The following is a 13,531-nucleotide window of genomic DNA, read 5'->3' as shown; positions in this document are numbered from 1 at the left end:
TTCCTTCTTTTTACTCTGTATTCTGTATTTTTATTCTGCACATGTATTGCCATTTTTGTAATTCAAGTATAATTCACTTCTGATGCAGTGAATAAAATAACTTTGTCCAGTACTCTTTAAATACAACTGGGCAAGGCTAATTATTTAATATTCAATTACATTTAGTTTTGATTGTGTACAGATCATAGTTTATGAAAATATAGCTCTAAAGGAAAGTTTGAGGTTTGGAAATTCTGTCATTTGATGTAATAGGATAATTTTAAATGTATAGCTTAGGAGTACACCGTTCATTTTTTTCCTCCTTTTTATATAATACAAAAACAACAGATCCAGTTTGGCACAAACTTTCTCCTCCAAAGCCACCTTTGTGCTGAAATCCAGCATCTCAGGTTTCAGTCAAGTAATTTGCAGATGAGAAAAGGTTTCTTAGCAAAATTTTCTTATGGTTTTACTACAGTGTTAGTTCCCAGTAATTTGGCAGAGTACTGTGTTCACAGCTAAGTGAGTCAGAGGGAAGGCTGCTCCTTCTGATTTTCTGATATGCAGAGAGGACAGGCAGTTATCAAATCAAATCACTCTTTTTTAACCACTAAAATAAATGTAAGGCCATGACAGCAGATGCAATTAAAGAAAAATATAGTTAATGGATATTTGTAGTTTAGTACTAGTTAATACAAGGTACTGCCTGGTTTATCATTCAATTATGAAAAAGTTATTCCTTTAAGGTCAATAAAAATTTTTTAAACCAACTTACAAAAACAAGTCTATTTTATAATTATGTCACATCTGAATGTTCTATTATGAGATAATTGTCCCTTCCTCATTTATTTTGAAATAGACATTTTATTTATCTAATCTTCCTCCTTCTGCTTGGTCACATGTCATTTTCTCCTGAATAAACCCTTGTCAGCTCCTGTCATGAAATCTATGAACAGATTATCATGGAAGTACTTTTTTACTCTGAACGTAGACTTTAAAGCAAAATCATAGGTAGATTTAGTTATTCATTTGAAAGTGAAACTTTGATTTAACAAATGGCTAGAGGCAGACAATTTTGATTTGGGTCCATCTGTCCATTTGAGTTTCCATGGATTATTATATACTGCACATAAATTCAATTTACACTTGCAACTATGTTCCAAGCTTTGTGCTAAGTATTTTCATATATAATCCCAAGCTATTTGTGAAATAGCTATTTTATTATTTTTGGTTTGTTTGTTCGAGACAGGGTCTTGATCTGTCACCCAGGCTGGAGTGCAGTGGTGCCATCATAGCTCACTGCAGTCTCGACCTCCTGGGCTCAAGAGATCCTTCCACTTCAGCCTCCTTAGTAGCTGGGACTACAGGTACATACCACCACGCCCAGCTAATTTTTTTATTTTTTGTAGAGACAGGGTTTTGCCATGTTGCCCACGCTTGAAATCGTTATTTTAGAGAGAGATTAAGTTGCTTGCTCAAGATCATACAGTCATTGAGTTATTCCAGATTTTGTTGCCACTTTTCAGTTCTGAACAATGATGATTGAGAGCATTTGTAACAGTCCTTGGTGCCTAGTACTGGGCCTTGTACTAGAAAGGATATCAAATCAGTTCAAAGGATGTTAGACATCTGTCTGGTTGCAAAAACAAGAGGTACAAGGTAACTATCAGAGGAAAGACGGGGCCCGCTGAGGTGGAGCATGCTTTCTCTCATGCAGAAACCAACTAAAAGGAGAAGGAAGAGGGAAGTCTGTTCTTCACAGCAGCAAAGCGGCGCTAGCCTTCTGCCTTGATCTTTTAACAAACTTAGGAAGGTTCCAACATCTTCAAGCCTGGGAATACACAGTGTTTGAATGTGGTGACCAGCAAACTAAAGGTCAACCTGAGAAAGTTGATTCTTGACATATTTCCAGCAAGGGTCACTTGTTTCATCCCAACGGACTCAAAGTTAAGAATTAAAAACCTCAACTGTAGTAAATTACATGTTTGAAAAACAGAGTTCTAATTACTCGTACATCCCAAATGCCAGTGGGGCCTACTCTATTCATGTACTCATAGCTTTATGAAAAACTGTTTGTTTGGGATGTGGTTTTTTAAAAGTAATTTACCTTGGGACAGGTTTAGTTGAAGAATGGAATATGTGAGAAAAGAATTTTCCAACTTTTGTTGACTCAGAGATGAAAAGGAAAATACGTTTATATGAATATGGCTACTTGTTGATCTAAGACACTTGAAATTTCATTTGCTAAATGCCATATCCAGTTATAAATTTCAAGCATAATTTCCAAACCATACCCTTGTTCTAACACTACAGAACCATCTCAATGGGCATCAACTGGGCATCAAATTAACTATTCCTATAAGGCTACACTAGAGTTACTACTAGGAACATTTCATTTGTGGAGACATAAAGACAGGTTACATGATACTTTGTAAGTGGACTTGAACTAAAGGATATTAGAAATAAATAGGAACAACAAAAATAAAACATGACTAAACCAGCTCTCCTGCCACCATCAAAACAAACGTTTCCAAGGAACTGAAGCCAAGAAAATAGAAATCCACAAACACAAAGGCCAAGATAATCAGTCGAATCTACTAAATCTCCATAAATGACAAAACAAAACACTAAAAACCAAGCAATACCAGAACCCCACCTGCATTGAATACCAAACAACATTGAATTTTCTGTCCCACCGCCTGCCACAGAAATCCAAGCCTGCAGCTGATTTTAAAATGACCAAATCTCCAAAAATTCTGAGAGATGTCAATTTTAAAGACACAATATCTTCAATCATATAGGTCACGTCCACATTAACGTAAGTAGTAATTATTAAAAAGGAAGGAATCTCCTTCATTCGTTTTAAAAACCAATTCTTTCTCAGATTTGCCACAGAGCCAGACCAACTTAATTGTTAAGACACAATAATGTTAGACTGAACTATTTTTCTCTTTCTTCTTTTTTCTTTGGAGACTGGGTCTCACTGTGTCACCCAAGCTGGAGTGTAGTTGTGCAATCATGGCTCACTGCAGCCTCTACCTCCTTGGTTCAAGTGATTCTCCTACTTCAGCCTCCCAAGTAGCTGGGACTACAGCTGCGCACCACCACGCCTGGCTAATTTAAAAAATGTTTAGAGACGGGGTCTTGCTATGTTGCCCACGCTGGTCTCAAACCCTTGGGCTGAAGTGATGCTCCCACCTTGACCTCCCAAAGTGTTGGGAGTACAGTCATGAGTCACTGTGTCCAACCCTGAACTGTGTTTCAATCCAATAATTTTTATTATGGAGAGAAAGCTGGGCAATTTAAACAATTATGTGCTTTATTTCTCCATTTCTGTATTCCATTCTTGCTAATATACAGGTATTGAATTTAACTTGTTTCATTCTTAATGGTTTATGTCTTCTTTTTAGAAAAATTTAAACCAGCCAAAAGGCTGCAGGGTAAGTGTTGGTGGCTAGTTCCTATGAGTAACAAGTCATAGTCCATAGAGCCCAGGATGCTGACCTGGAGAACAGGCCAAATTCTGCAGATGTGGTAGTTCATACCTGTAATTCCAGATCTTCGAGAAACTGAGGTGGGAGGATCACTTGAGCCCAAGAGTTCCAGGTTATAGTGAACCATGATCACACCACTGCACTCCAGCCTAGGCAACAGAGCGAGACTCTGTCTCAAAAAGAAAAAATTCTGACTGCCCTGAAAAAACCCTGAATACCTACAACATAGAAAATCTAAAGCTTGTGCATAATGCTTGTCAGTGGTGAAGTTCATGCACGTCACAGACTTCACCATAGCCCTCCCACCATACCACCATACCATGGATGCAGGTACTACACAAGCCTCCTTGTATCCACATGACCATTTCTTCTCATTTGGATGCAGTATCTGCTAATGAGCAAGGTCACTTGAAAGAGAACTGAACTCGGAATCAGAGTCCAAGTGTGTCAGTTCCAGCTCTTTGGGGGACTAGACAAGGCAATTTAGTGCAGTGGATCAGTGTCTGCCTGCTAAAGTTAGACAGTGTGGGTGGAAATCCTGGTTTTCCACTTTCTAGCTATGTGACTATAGGCAAGACTCTTAAATCTTGTGACTCGGTTTTCTTATTTGTAAAATGACAATGATATCAATAACTACCTTAGAGGATTAAATGTCTTAAGATGGTTTAGAACAGAGTTGCAGATATTCTAAGCACTCAATCAATGTGGGCAATTATTTTTACTAGCTATATGACCCTGGGGAGCTCAACTAAGCTCCGTAAGACTCTATTTCATCTTCTGTACAAGAAGGGGTCACGATCTCACATGGTCTTTATGAAGACTGAATAAACTCAAGTAATACATACGTGGAAGCTATTTTTAAGACATAATCAATGGCTGGGGGCAGTGGCTCACACCTATAATCCCAGCCTTTTGGGAGGTCGAGGCGGGTGGATCACCTGAGGTCAGGAGTTCGAGACCAGCCTGACATGGTGAAACCCCGTCTCTACTAAAAACAAACAAACAAAAAAATAGCTGGGCATGGTGGCAGGCACCTGTAATCCCAGCTACTTGGGAGGCTGAGGGAGGAGAATCACTTGAACCCAGGAGGCAGAGGTTGCTGAGATCAAGCCACTGCACTCCAGCCTGGGCAACAGAGGGAGATCCCATCTCAAAAAAAAAAAAAGAATAATAAATAAAAGTAAGTAAATAAATAAATAAAACATAATCAAGTATCAGATGACTCCTTCAACCTAGCAGAATTAGTTCCTTTCTGTTCTTTGATTCCATCATACTTAAAAAAAATACATGCAACTGCTATAGCACTTGTCGCAAGGTACTGTAAGAATTTGCCCACAAGTCTTCTCCCCCACCGACAGCACATCCTCCGATTCACCTCTGCACCCTTCACACATTGGACATACCTGGGACAGGACCGGTACTCAATAAATATTTGTTTAAATGAATATCGTTCAAACAATTGCACAGGAATTCTCAAGGCCTTTGCTGGGAATGATGGATTATCACTTTTGCTGAGGCTCCTCAGTAGACGACCCAGAAATGTGCTTTTCTTCAGGCACAATATATTGAGATTCTGTCATTTCAGATCCCGCCGGTGTTGTATTTGTAGCATTTGTTCATTCTTTTCACTTAATAAATAATTAGCAAGCACCTACTCTGCCAGATCCTATGGTGGGCTCCATCTAGTATGCCCAAGTGGCAAATGGCCAGACTAATACAGTTCCTGCATATTACATATAGAGGGAACCTACGTACTATAGAATCATCCACCCTTTGAGATAAACTCCTCAGTTTGATTATTTCATTAGAGTGATAGGATCTCAAGGTGGGAAAGAACGGCTTTCTAGAAGTAAAAGTCCTTATACTTTACTTTTATTTTGATTTACTTATTTTAGAGACAAGGTCTCACTCTGATGCCCAAGCTGGAGTGCAGTGGCATGATCCTAGCTCACTGCAGTCTTGAACTCCTGAATTCTAGTGATTCTCCTGCCTCAGCCTCCCCAGTATCTGGGACTACAGAGGTGTACCACCACACCCACCTTGGGGTCCTTATAGAATAATAATTAAGGTTTGCGATCTGACTGCCTGGGTTCAAATCCCAGATCTGCTTTGTACCAAGGTGTAAGTTCTTGGACAAATTGCTTAATCCCTCTAAGCCTCACTTTCTCATCTGTAAAATGAGCTAGTGGGATTGATGTATTAGAAATGACAACCACGTTAATCACATATTATGGCGCTTGCCATACAGTACGCACTCACTCTGTGTTTGCTATTATAAACAAATCTATTCTCCTCATTTCCTCACCCGGGTGTTTGAACTTCTATCACAAATGTACCCAGTGAATGGGGCATGACTGCCCCGCTTCTGGGCCCCAGGGTCAGGGAATTTACTACCTCCAATGGTTGTCATTTGGCTGCTAGGCAAATCTAGCAGCTGACCAGTGTTAATGGGTTGAAATATACATGCTTACATCTTCCACTCATTGGCCCTCAATCTGCCATTGGGATTACCCAGAAGAAATCAAATCTCTCCTCTGCCGGATAGACCTCAAACATTGAAAGGTAGCTACATATGCTAGTTTTCACCACCCCCCTTACACACCTACATACAACCTTGGATCTTTTTGTTATTTCTGAACAACTCTGTGCAGCAGATTTCTTATTATCCTTTTTATTTTTCTCATATAATCCTTTGTTGATCAATGTATCCGAATGTCTGAAGCCCAGAATTCATAAAACACAATAAATGTGGTCTGATCGTTGGTGAGTACTAGAGAACTAGTTCCCCTCTGGAACATTACATTTCTATTAATACAACAAAAGATTGATTTTTAAAAAAGCTACATCCCACTGTGTTGACTCATCATCTTCTTACAATCAACAGGAGACTGTAAATCTTCCTGCCGTGTGTAGCTGTAAGCCATCTCGCCCCCACTCAGTACTTGTACAATTCAATTTGGGGATCTTTGAGTACTTTATATTGGTACCCATTAAACTCTATATGGTTTGATATGATTCATTATTACATTTTGTCAGGATTGGGGGCGGAGAGAGAATCTGATTGTATCCTCCAACCTATTTGTTATTCTTTCTAGTGTGTGTCATCTGTAAATTTTTTAAGCGTGCCGTCAGTATTATTGTCTTAGTCATCGATACAAGTGTTCAGGGAAAAACCAGACTTTCATTAGATCCCTAGAGATCCGAATGTGCATCAGCCCCTGTGTGTGTGTGTGTGTGTGTGTGTGTGGTGGGGGCGGGGGTGGGGTGGGGACAGAGTTTCACTCTTGTTGCCCAGACTGGAGTGCAATGGCACGATCTCGGCTCACTGCAACCTCTACCTACTGGGTTCAAGCGATTCTCCTGCCTCAGCCTCCCGAGTAGCTGGGATTACAGGCATGTGCCACCACACCTGGCTAATTTTGTATTTTTAGTAGACACTGGGTTTCTCCATGTTGGTCAGGCTGCTCTCGAACTCCTGACCTCAGGTGATCCACCCGCCTCAACCTCCCAAAGTGCTGAGATTACAGGCGTGAACCACTGTGCCCGACCCACATCAACCTCTTGAAAGAAAGAAACAAACAAAGAAAAACAAGGGCCAGGTGTGGTGGCTCATGCTTGTAACCCTAACACTTTGGGAGTCTGAGGCAGGAGGATTGCTTGAGGCCAGGAGTTCAAGACCAGCCTGAGTAACATAGCAAAACCTCATCTCTATTTTAAAAAGTATAAAAAATAAAAAGAAAAACTTAAAAAATACATTATTCATTCAATCAAAAAATATTTACTGAGTGCCTTCTGCGTACCAGTTACTACTCCAAGTGCTGAGCGTCTAGTGCTGAACAAAAAAATTGTCTGCCCTCATGATGCTTACATTCTAGAAGGAGAGGTAGACAATAAACAAAGAAGCGTTATGAAAAACAAAAGCAGGCTGGGAGCGGTGGCGCATGCCTGTAATCCCAGCACTTTAGGAGCCCTAGGAGGGCGGATTAGAAGGTCAGGAGAGCGAGACCATCCTGGCTAACACAGTGAAACCCTGTCTCTACTAAAAATACAAAAAAAAAAAAATTAGCCGGGCGTGGTGGCAGGCACCTGTAGTCTCAGCTACTCGGGAGGCTGAGGGAGAACAATGGCGTGAACCCAGGAGGCAGAGTTTTCAGTGAGCCAAGATCACGCCACTGCACTCCAGCCTGGGTGACAGAGCAAGACTCGGTCTCAAAAAAAAAAGAAAAAAAGAGAAAAACAAAAGCAGTTATGGAGCTAGAGAAATTTGACAGTGGGGATGGAATAGGGTTGCCAATAGGCAGTATGGCTAAAGCAGAGTTGGTTTTGGAGTATGGTTGAACTACTCATGTCCTGCATTATTCAACTGGCCATGAGTGGTGAGCAAGTCTTTCTGAGTCTCAAAATCCACTTTTATTTTTATTTTTTATTTTTTTCAGATAAGGTCTTGCTCTGTTGCCTAGGCTAGAGTACAGTGTTGTGATCAGGGCTCACTGCAGCCTCGAACTCCTGGGCTCAAGTGATCCTCCTGCCTCAGCCTCCCAAGTATCTGGGACTACAGGCACATGCCACCTGTAGTCCTAGATAATTTTTAAATATTTGTAGAGATGGGGTCTTGCTATGTTGCCCAGGCTGATCTTGAATTTCCAGCCTCAAGCAATCCTCCTGCCTTGGCCTTCCAAAACACTGGGATTACAGGCGTGAGCTACTGTGCCCAGCTGAAAATCCACTTTTCTCTATGTAAATCACTTTAGGAAAAAATCAACAGAGCAATGATAAAGAATTTCTTTTTTTTTTTTTTTTTTTTTTTGAGATGGAGTCTCATACTGTTGCCTGGGCTGGCATGCAGTGGTGCAATCTCAGCTCACTGCAACTTCCGCCTCCTGGGTTCAAGCGATTCTCCTGCCTCAACCTCCTGAGTAGTGAGATTACAGGCACCTGCCACCACGCCCAGCAATTTTTTGTATTTTTAGTGAAGATGGGGTTTCACCGTGTTGGTCAGCTGGTCTCGAACTCCTGACCTCGTGATTTGCCCACCTTGGCCTCCCATAGTGCTGGGATTACAGGCATGAGCCACTGTGCCCAAAGAATTTAAATACTCATGAAACAGAGGAGAAAATGTGAAAGGATGGAACTCCTCAGAAGACTTCACAACATTTCTCGGTACACATAGCACATTCAAACAATGTGAAAACAACTAGACTAGTCAGGAGTCCAGTCACATCTTCTGATGAAGACTCCAGAGAGAATTACAAAAGCATTACTCTACAGGTACGGTCCATTGTTGACAACTAAACAGAGAAAAAATGAAACATCAACACTTACCGAATTCCAGTCCCCATGTTTTCAAGTATGGAGCAGGTTATGAATCCAATAGTTTATGGAGTCAGGAGGACGGAATGTTTGGATGATCCCAAAACATGGTTTGAGAGTCTGGATATGGAACTCTGGAAAAGACGCCCCCAAGGGACAGATGTGAAGTATACCTCTATTAATTACCCTCTGCTTGCAATTTTTTTTTTTCTTTTGAGACATAGTCTTGCTCTGTTTCCCAGGCTGGAGTGTGGTGGCGCAATCTCGGCTCCCTGCAACCTCTGCCTCCGAGGTTCAAGGGATTCTTGTGCCTCAGCCTCCTGAGTAGCTGGGATTACAGGCGTGCACCGCCACATCTAGCTAATATTTTTGTATTTTTTTTTTCAGTAGATGCGGGGTTTCACTGTGTTGGCCAGGCTGTTCTTGAACTCCTGACCTCAAGTGATCCACCCACCTTGACCTCTCAAAGTGCTGGGATTACAGGCAATAGGCCACTGTACCTAGCCCCCTCTGCTTGCAATTCTAATGTTGATGAGTTCTTCTAAATTTGTTTTATCTTTTTTTAAAAAGAGATGGGGTTATCTTTTTTTAAAAAGGGCTGGCCTCAATCTCCTGGGCTCATGGAATCCTCCTGCTTCAGCTTCCCAAGTAGCTGGGACTACAGGTGTGCACCACCATGCCCAGCAATAGTTTTAGTGTTTAAATAAATCCCTTTAATGTTTGAGGGACTGGACAAATCTTTGTTGAGTAAAATACTAATTGCTTTCTCCGATTGGAAATTTTATTTATTATTATTATTTTGAGACGGGGTCTCACTCTGTTGCCTAGGCTGGAGTGCAGTGGTGTTATCATAGCTCAGTGCAGCCTCGACCTCCTGGGTTCAAGTGATCCTCCCATCTCAGCCCCCTGATTAACTGGTATTATAGGTGCATATCACACCTGGTTAATTTTTTTTATTATTATTATTTTAATTTTTTCTTTTTTTCTTTTTTTTTGAGATGGAGTCTTGCTCTGTCACCCCGGCTGAAGTACAGTGGCGCGATCTTGGCTCACTGCAACCTCCGCCTCCCAGGTTCAAGTGATTCTCTTGCCTCAGCCTCCCGAGTAGCTAGAAGTACAGGCGCATACCATCACATCCGGCTAATGTTGTTTTGTATTTTTAGTAGAGACAGGGTTTCACCATTTTGGCCAGGGTGGTTTCAAACCCCTCACCTCAGGTGATGTGCCCACCTCAACCTCCCAAAGTATTGGGATTACAGGCATGAGCCACCGTGCCCTACCTTTTTTTTGTTTTTGTAGAGAGAGACTTGTCGTGTTGCCCAGGCTGGTCTCAAACTCCTCGGCTGCAGCAACCCTGCTGCCCTGGCCTCCCAAAGTGATGGGATTACAGTTGTGAGTCACCCAGCCAGAAATGTAATTGCTATTTTCACAATGATACCTTTGACATTCGCATTCATTCATTTCTTGAGCATTTGTTTTTTATACCAAATACTTTGTTGGCGTTAGGAATACAAAGATGGATAGAAAAAATAAGGGTCCCCGTAAGCACTTACAGGAACCTCACAGGAGACGGCACGGTAGAAACAGGAAAGTCAGCTGTGATAAAGAAGCGTGTTATGAAGAGATAAGTACTGAGAGCCCTAGGAGGTCACCTAACCCAGATTTAGGGAAAATTGGAAGTTAGTAACTTGTACACAGATACTTACAAGGTGTGAAGGAGTTCACCAAATAAAGAGGTGGGGAAGTCTGTTTCAGGGGGAGGGCACAAGTACGCAGATTTTGGAAAGAACGTGAATGATTATGCATGCTGAGTATGTAAGTACTAAAAGTAGTTTAGAGAGTCTTAGAGTGGTCAGATATGAGACTGGAAAGGTGAGCAGCATCAAATTACGAGAAATGTACAAGCCACATTCTTGAGGAGGTAGAATCTACTGAAAGTCATGATGGATTACATGTTGGAGTTTTGAAGACAGAAAAGTCCGGACTGGAGATCGGGTTTAAGACTTGGACAACTGGGTGGATAGTGGATATCATTCACTAAGACAGCAAAAATATGAAGAGGAAATTGAGGAGATTTTGGGGAGAAGGTGCTGAGTTCAGCCTTTGATGTGCTTGTTTTGTGATGACTGAGGAACACTCAGAGCAGGAAGTAGTTTGATCTAGAAATCTGAGGACACGCGTTTAGAAGTCATGCGTACGTGACAGACAAGAGACTTCACAGCGATGAATGAGATGCCCTTGGAGGGTGTGTAGGAGCAGAGAAAAAGAAAGAAGCCAGAATAACACCAAAGCTTAAATAACGGATGGTGTGGGTCCGGTGCGGTGGCTCACGCCTGTAATCCCAGCACTTTGGGAGGCCGAGGCAGGTAGATCCTGAAGTCAGGAGATGGAGACTATCCTGGCTAACACGGTGAAACCCCATCTCTACTAAAAATACAAACAGAAAAATTAGCTGGGCATGGTGGCGGGTGCCTGTGGCCCCAGCTACTGGGGAGGCTGAGGCAGAAGAATCACTTGAACCTGGGAGGCAGAGGTTGCAGTGAGCTGAGATCGTGCCACTGCCCTCCAGCCTGGGTGACAAAGCAAGACTCTGTCTTACAAAAAAAAAAAAAAAAAAAAGGATGGTGTGTTAGTTCATTCTGTGTTGCTTAAAAGGAATGCCTGAAGCTGGGTAATTTCTAAAGAAAAGAGGTTTATTTGGCTCACAGTTCCTCAGGATCTACAAGAAGCATGGCAGTCACATCTGCTTCTGGTAAGGTCTCAGGAAGCTTTTACTCACGGCAGAAGGTGAAGGGCACCAGGTATGTCACATGACATGGCCAGAGACAGAGCAAGAGTGAGAAGAGGAGGTGTTGCTCTTTTTAAACATCAGTGTTCATGTGAACTAATAGGGCGAGAACTCACTCGTTACAGCAAGAAAGGCACCAAGCCATTCATGAGGGATCCACCCCCATGATCCAGACACCTCTCACCAGGCCCCACCTCCAACGCTGGGGATGAAATTTCAACATGAGGTTTGGAGGACACAAATATCCAAGCTATATGAGATGAGCAGAGAAAGGACCCCTGGAAAAAAGAGTGAGAAGGTATAGCCAGAGAGGTAGGGGAAAAAGAATTATGAGGTATCCAGAGAACAAAGGAAAAGCATGTTTCAAGGAGTAGGCTGTGGTCCACAAAGGCAAATGCTATCAAGAGATCAAGCAAGAAAAAGACTAAGAAGCACCCATGGGTGAGAACCATGGAGATATCTGACCAGTTTGGCAGGGAGCAGGGTCCAGGGAGGCAGCAGTCAGGTCATAGTGAGTTGAGGAGTAAATGGAACCAATGGACACAGACACTTGTTTCAAAAAATGTGCCTTGAAAATGGAAGACATAATCCCTAAACTTTCTTTCCAAGGTTAAGGAAGGTGGGCCACCATTAGGCCCTTACCACCTGTGTGTCAGCTCAGCTGACCTCATGCCAATGCTCTTGAAGGACATGGCCTGTGTGTTGAACGGCAGCCCAAACACCAGTACTGGTCTTGGCCAAAACTGCAGAACAAACCAAATCAGCCTTTTGTGTCCTCCTCCTAACTCTTCTTCTGCACCTGCCCCTGTCCCTAGGCCTCTGAGGTCCACACAGACTTCCTGGTCCATGGCCCACTGTGAGGCATGAATGTGCACCTGAACTCTGAGCAGTCCACTGGTGAGATGACCTACAGAGGGATGAAACTGTTCTGACACATTTGTCACACCGTCACTATCTCTCACTTCTTGTCATGGCCTATGTATCGGGACCAGTCAGAGGGAGAGGAGAGGAGTGTAGTCACCTTGGAGTCTGGAACAAACAGCTGGCTCTGCAGCTGGCCAGGCAGCTATCCAAGCAGGGGGCCTCCCTAGGAGCAAAATCCAGAAGCCAAAATAAATGGGTCAGGTGGAAAGCGGATGACTATAACTGCAAGCAATGCTGAAGGTTGGCCCTGGGAAGTGAAGGTGAGTCAAGGCCTAATGGACGGACACCTGAAGGGGTTTGAATGAGAGGGGAGGGATGGGCGGAATCCAAGAGCAGGGGCCAGAAATGGGTTAGAGTCAATAGACCACACAGAGGCCACAATGATGCTGTACAGATGGGTCCATCACCACCAGCTCTCTGTTACCCTGAATCCCAGGGTACTGTTTCAGATCTCAGACCTTCACATGAAATTTCTGATATTGACAATTCTTCAAATCTTCTTTCCACAACACCCCTTCTCCTGCCATCCTATCCCTGTATTCCAAGAAGAAGATAGGAAAGCCCTGGGCCTGGTTGGGGTGCTAATGAGGTGCTCATAGGCCTTAGTGGTAACTAACCTGAAACACTGCAGGAATAGGTCCCCCATCCTAAGAACCAGGAGTGGAAGTGAAGGCCTGGCACAGTTAATTTAGGCCCTAAATCAGTAAGAAAGCTAGCAGCATGACTTGATTCGTGGAAACATTATTTCTAAGTTGTAATCATTCCAGATTACTTAGGTTTTCCAAAACGTATACAGCGACTGAACTGAAAGGCTTAACTGTCTTCAGTTTGTGATTAGAGCACAGAGAGGAGATAAAGAACACTGGTAAACATCACATATAAATATACTATTTCTGCCCGTGCACAGACAGGCTAGGCTGCACAAACTGAGTTTTCAGCCGAAGAAATTTTTTTTCATTTCACTCAAGTCAATAGTCACTTACCCACTGAATATTGCTTAAAGCAGAGTTTTCATCTAATTCTCATTTAATGAGCT

At 42.5% G+C, this 13,531-nt stretch overlaps 1 protein-coding gene across 1 annotated transcript in view; it reads right to left on the bottom strand.

Annotated features, from left to right (window-relative positions):
* MKLN1 (muskelin 1) overlaps nt 1-13,531 on the bottom strand; it is a 375,585-nt gene that overhangs the window by 334,986 nt on the left and 27,068 nt on the right. The window contains exon 2 of the mRNA XM_025379575.1: nt 8,796-8,917. Coding sequence (XP_025235360.1) covers nt 8,796-8,812 — 17 coding nt within the window. The 5' untranslated portion in view covers nt 8,813-8,917. The remainder of the gene's footprint in view (nt 1-8,795; nt 8,918-13,531) is intronic.

The sequence above is a fragment of the Theropithecus gelada genome, chromosome 3, assembly GCF_003255815.1.
Source record: "Theropithecus gelada isolate Dixy chromosome 3, Tgel_1.0, whole genome shotgun sequence".
NCBI classification, from domain to species: Eukaryota; Metazoa; Chordata; class Mammalia; order Primates; family Cercopithecidae; genus Theropithecus; species Theropithecus gelada.
The sequence above is the reverse complement of the archived record's forward strand: the minus strand, read 5'-3'. Positions and strand labels throughout refer to the sequence as shown.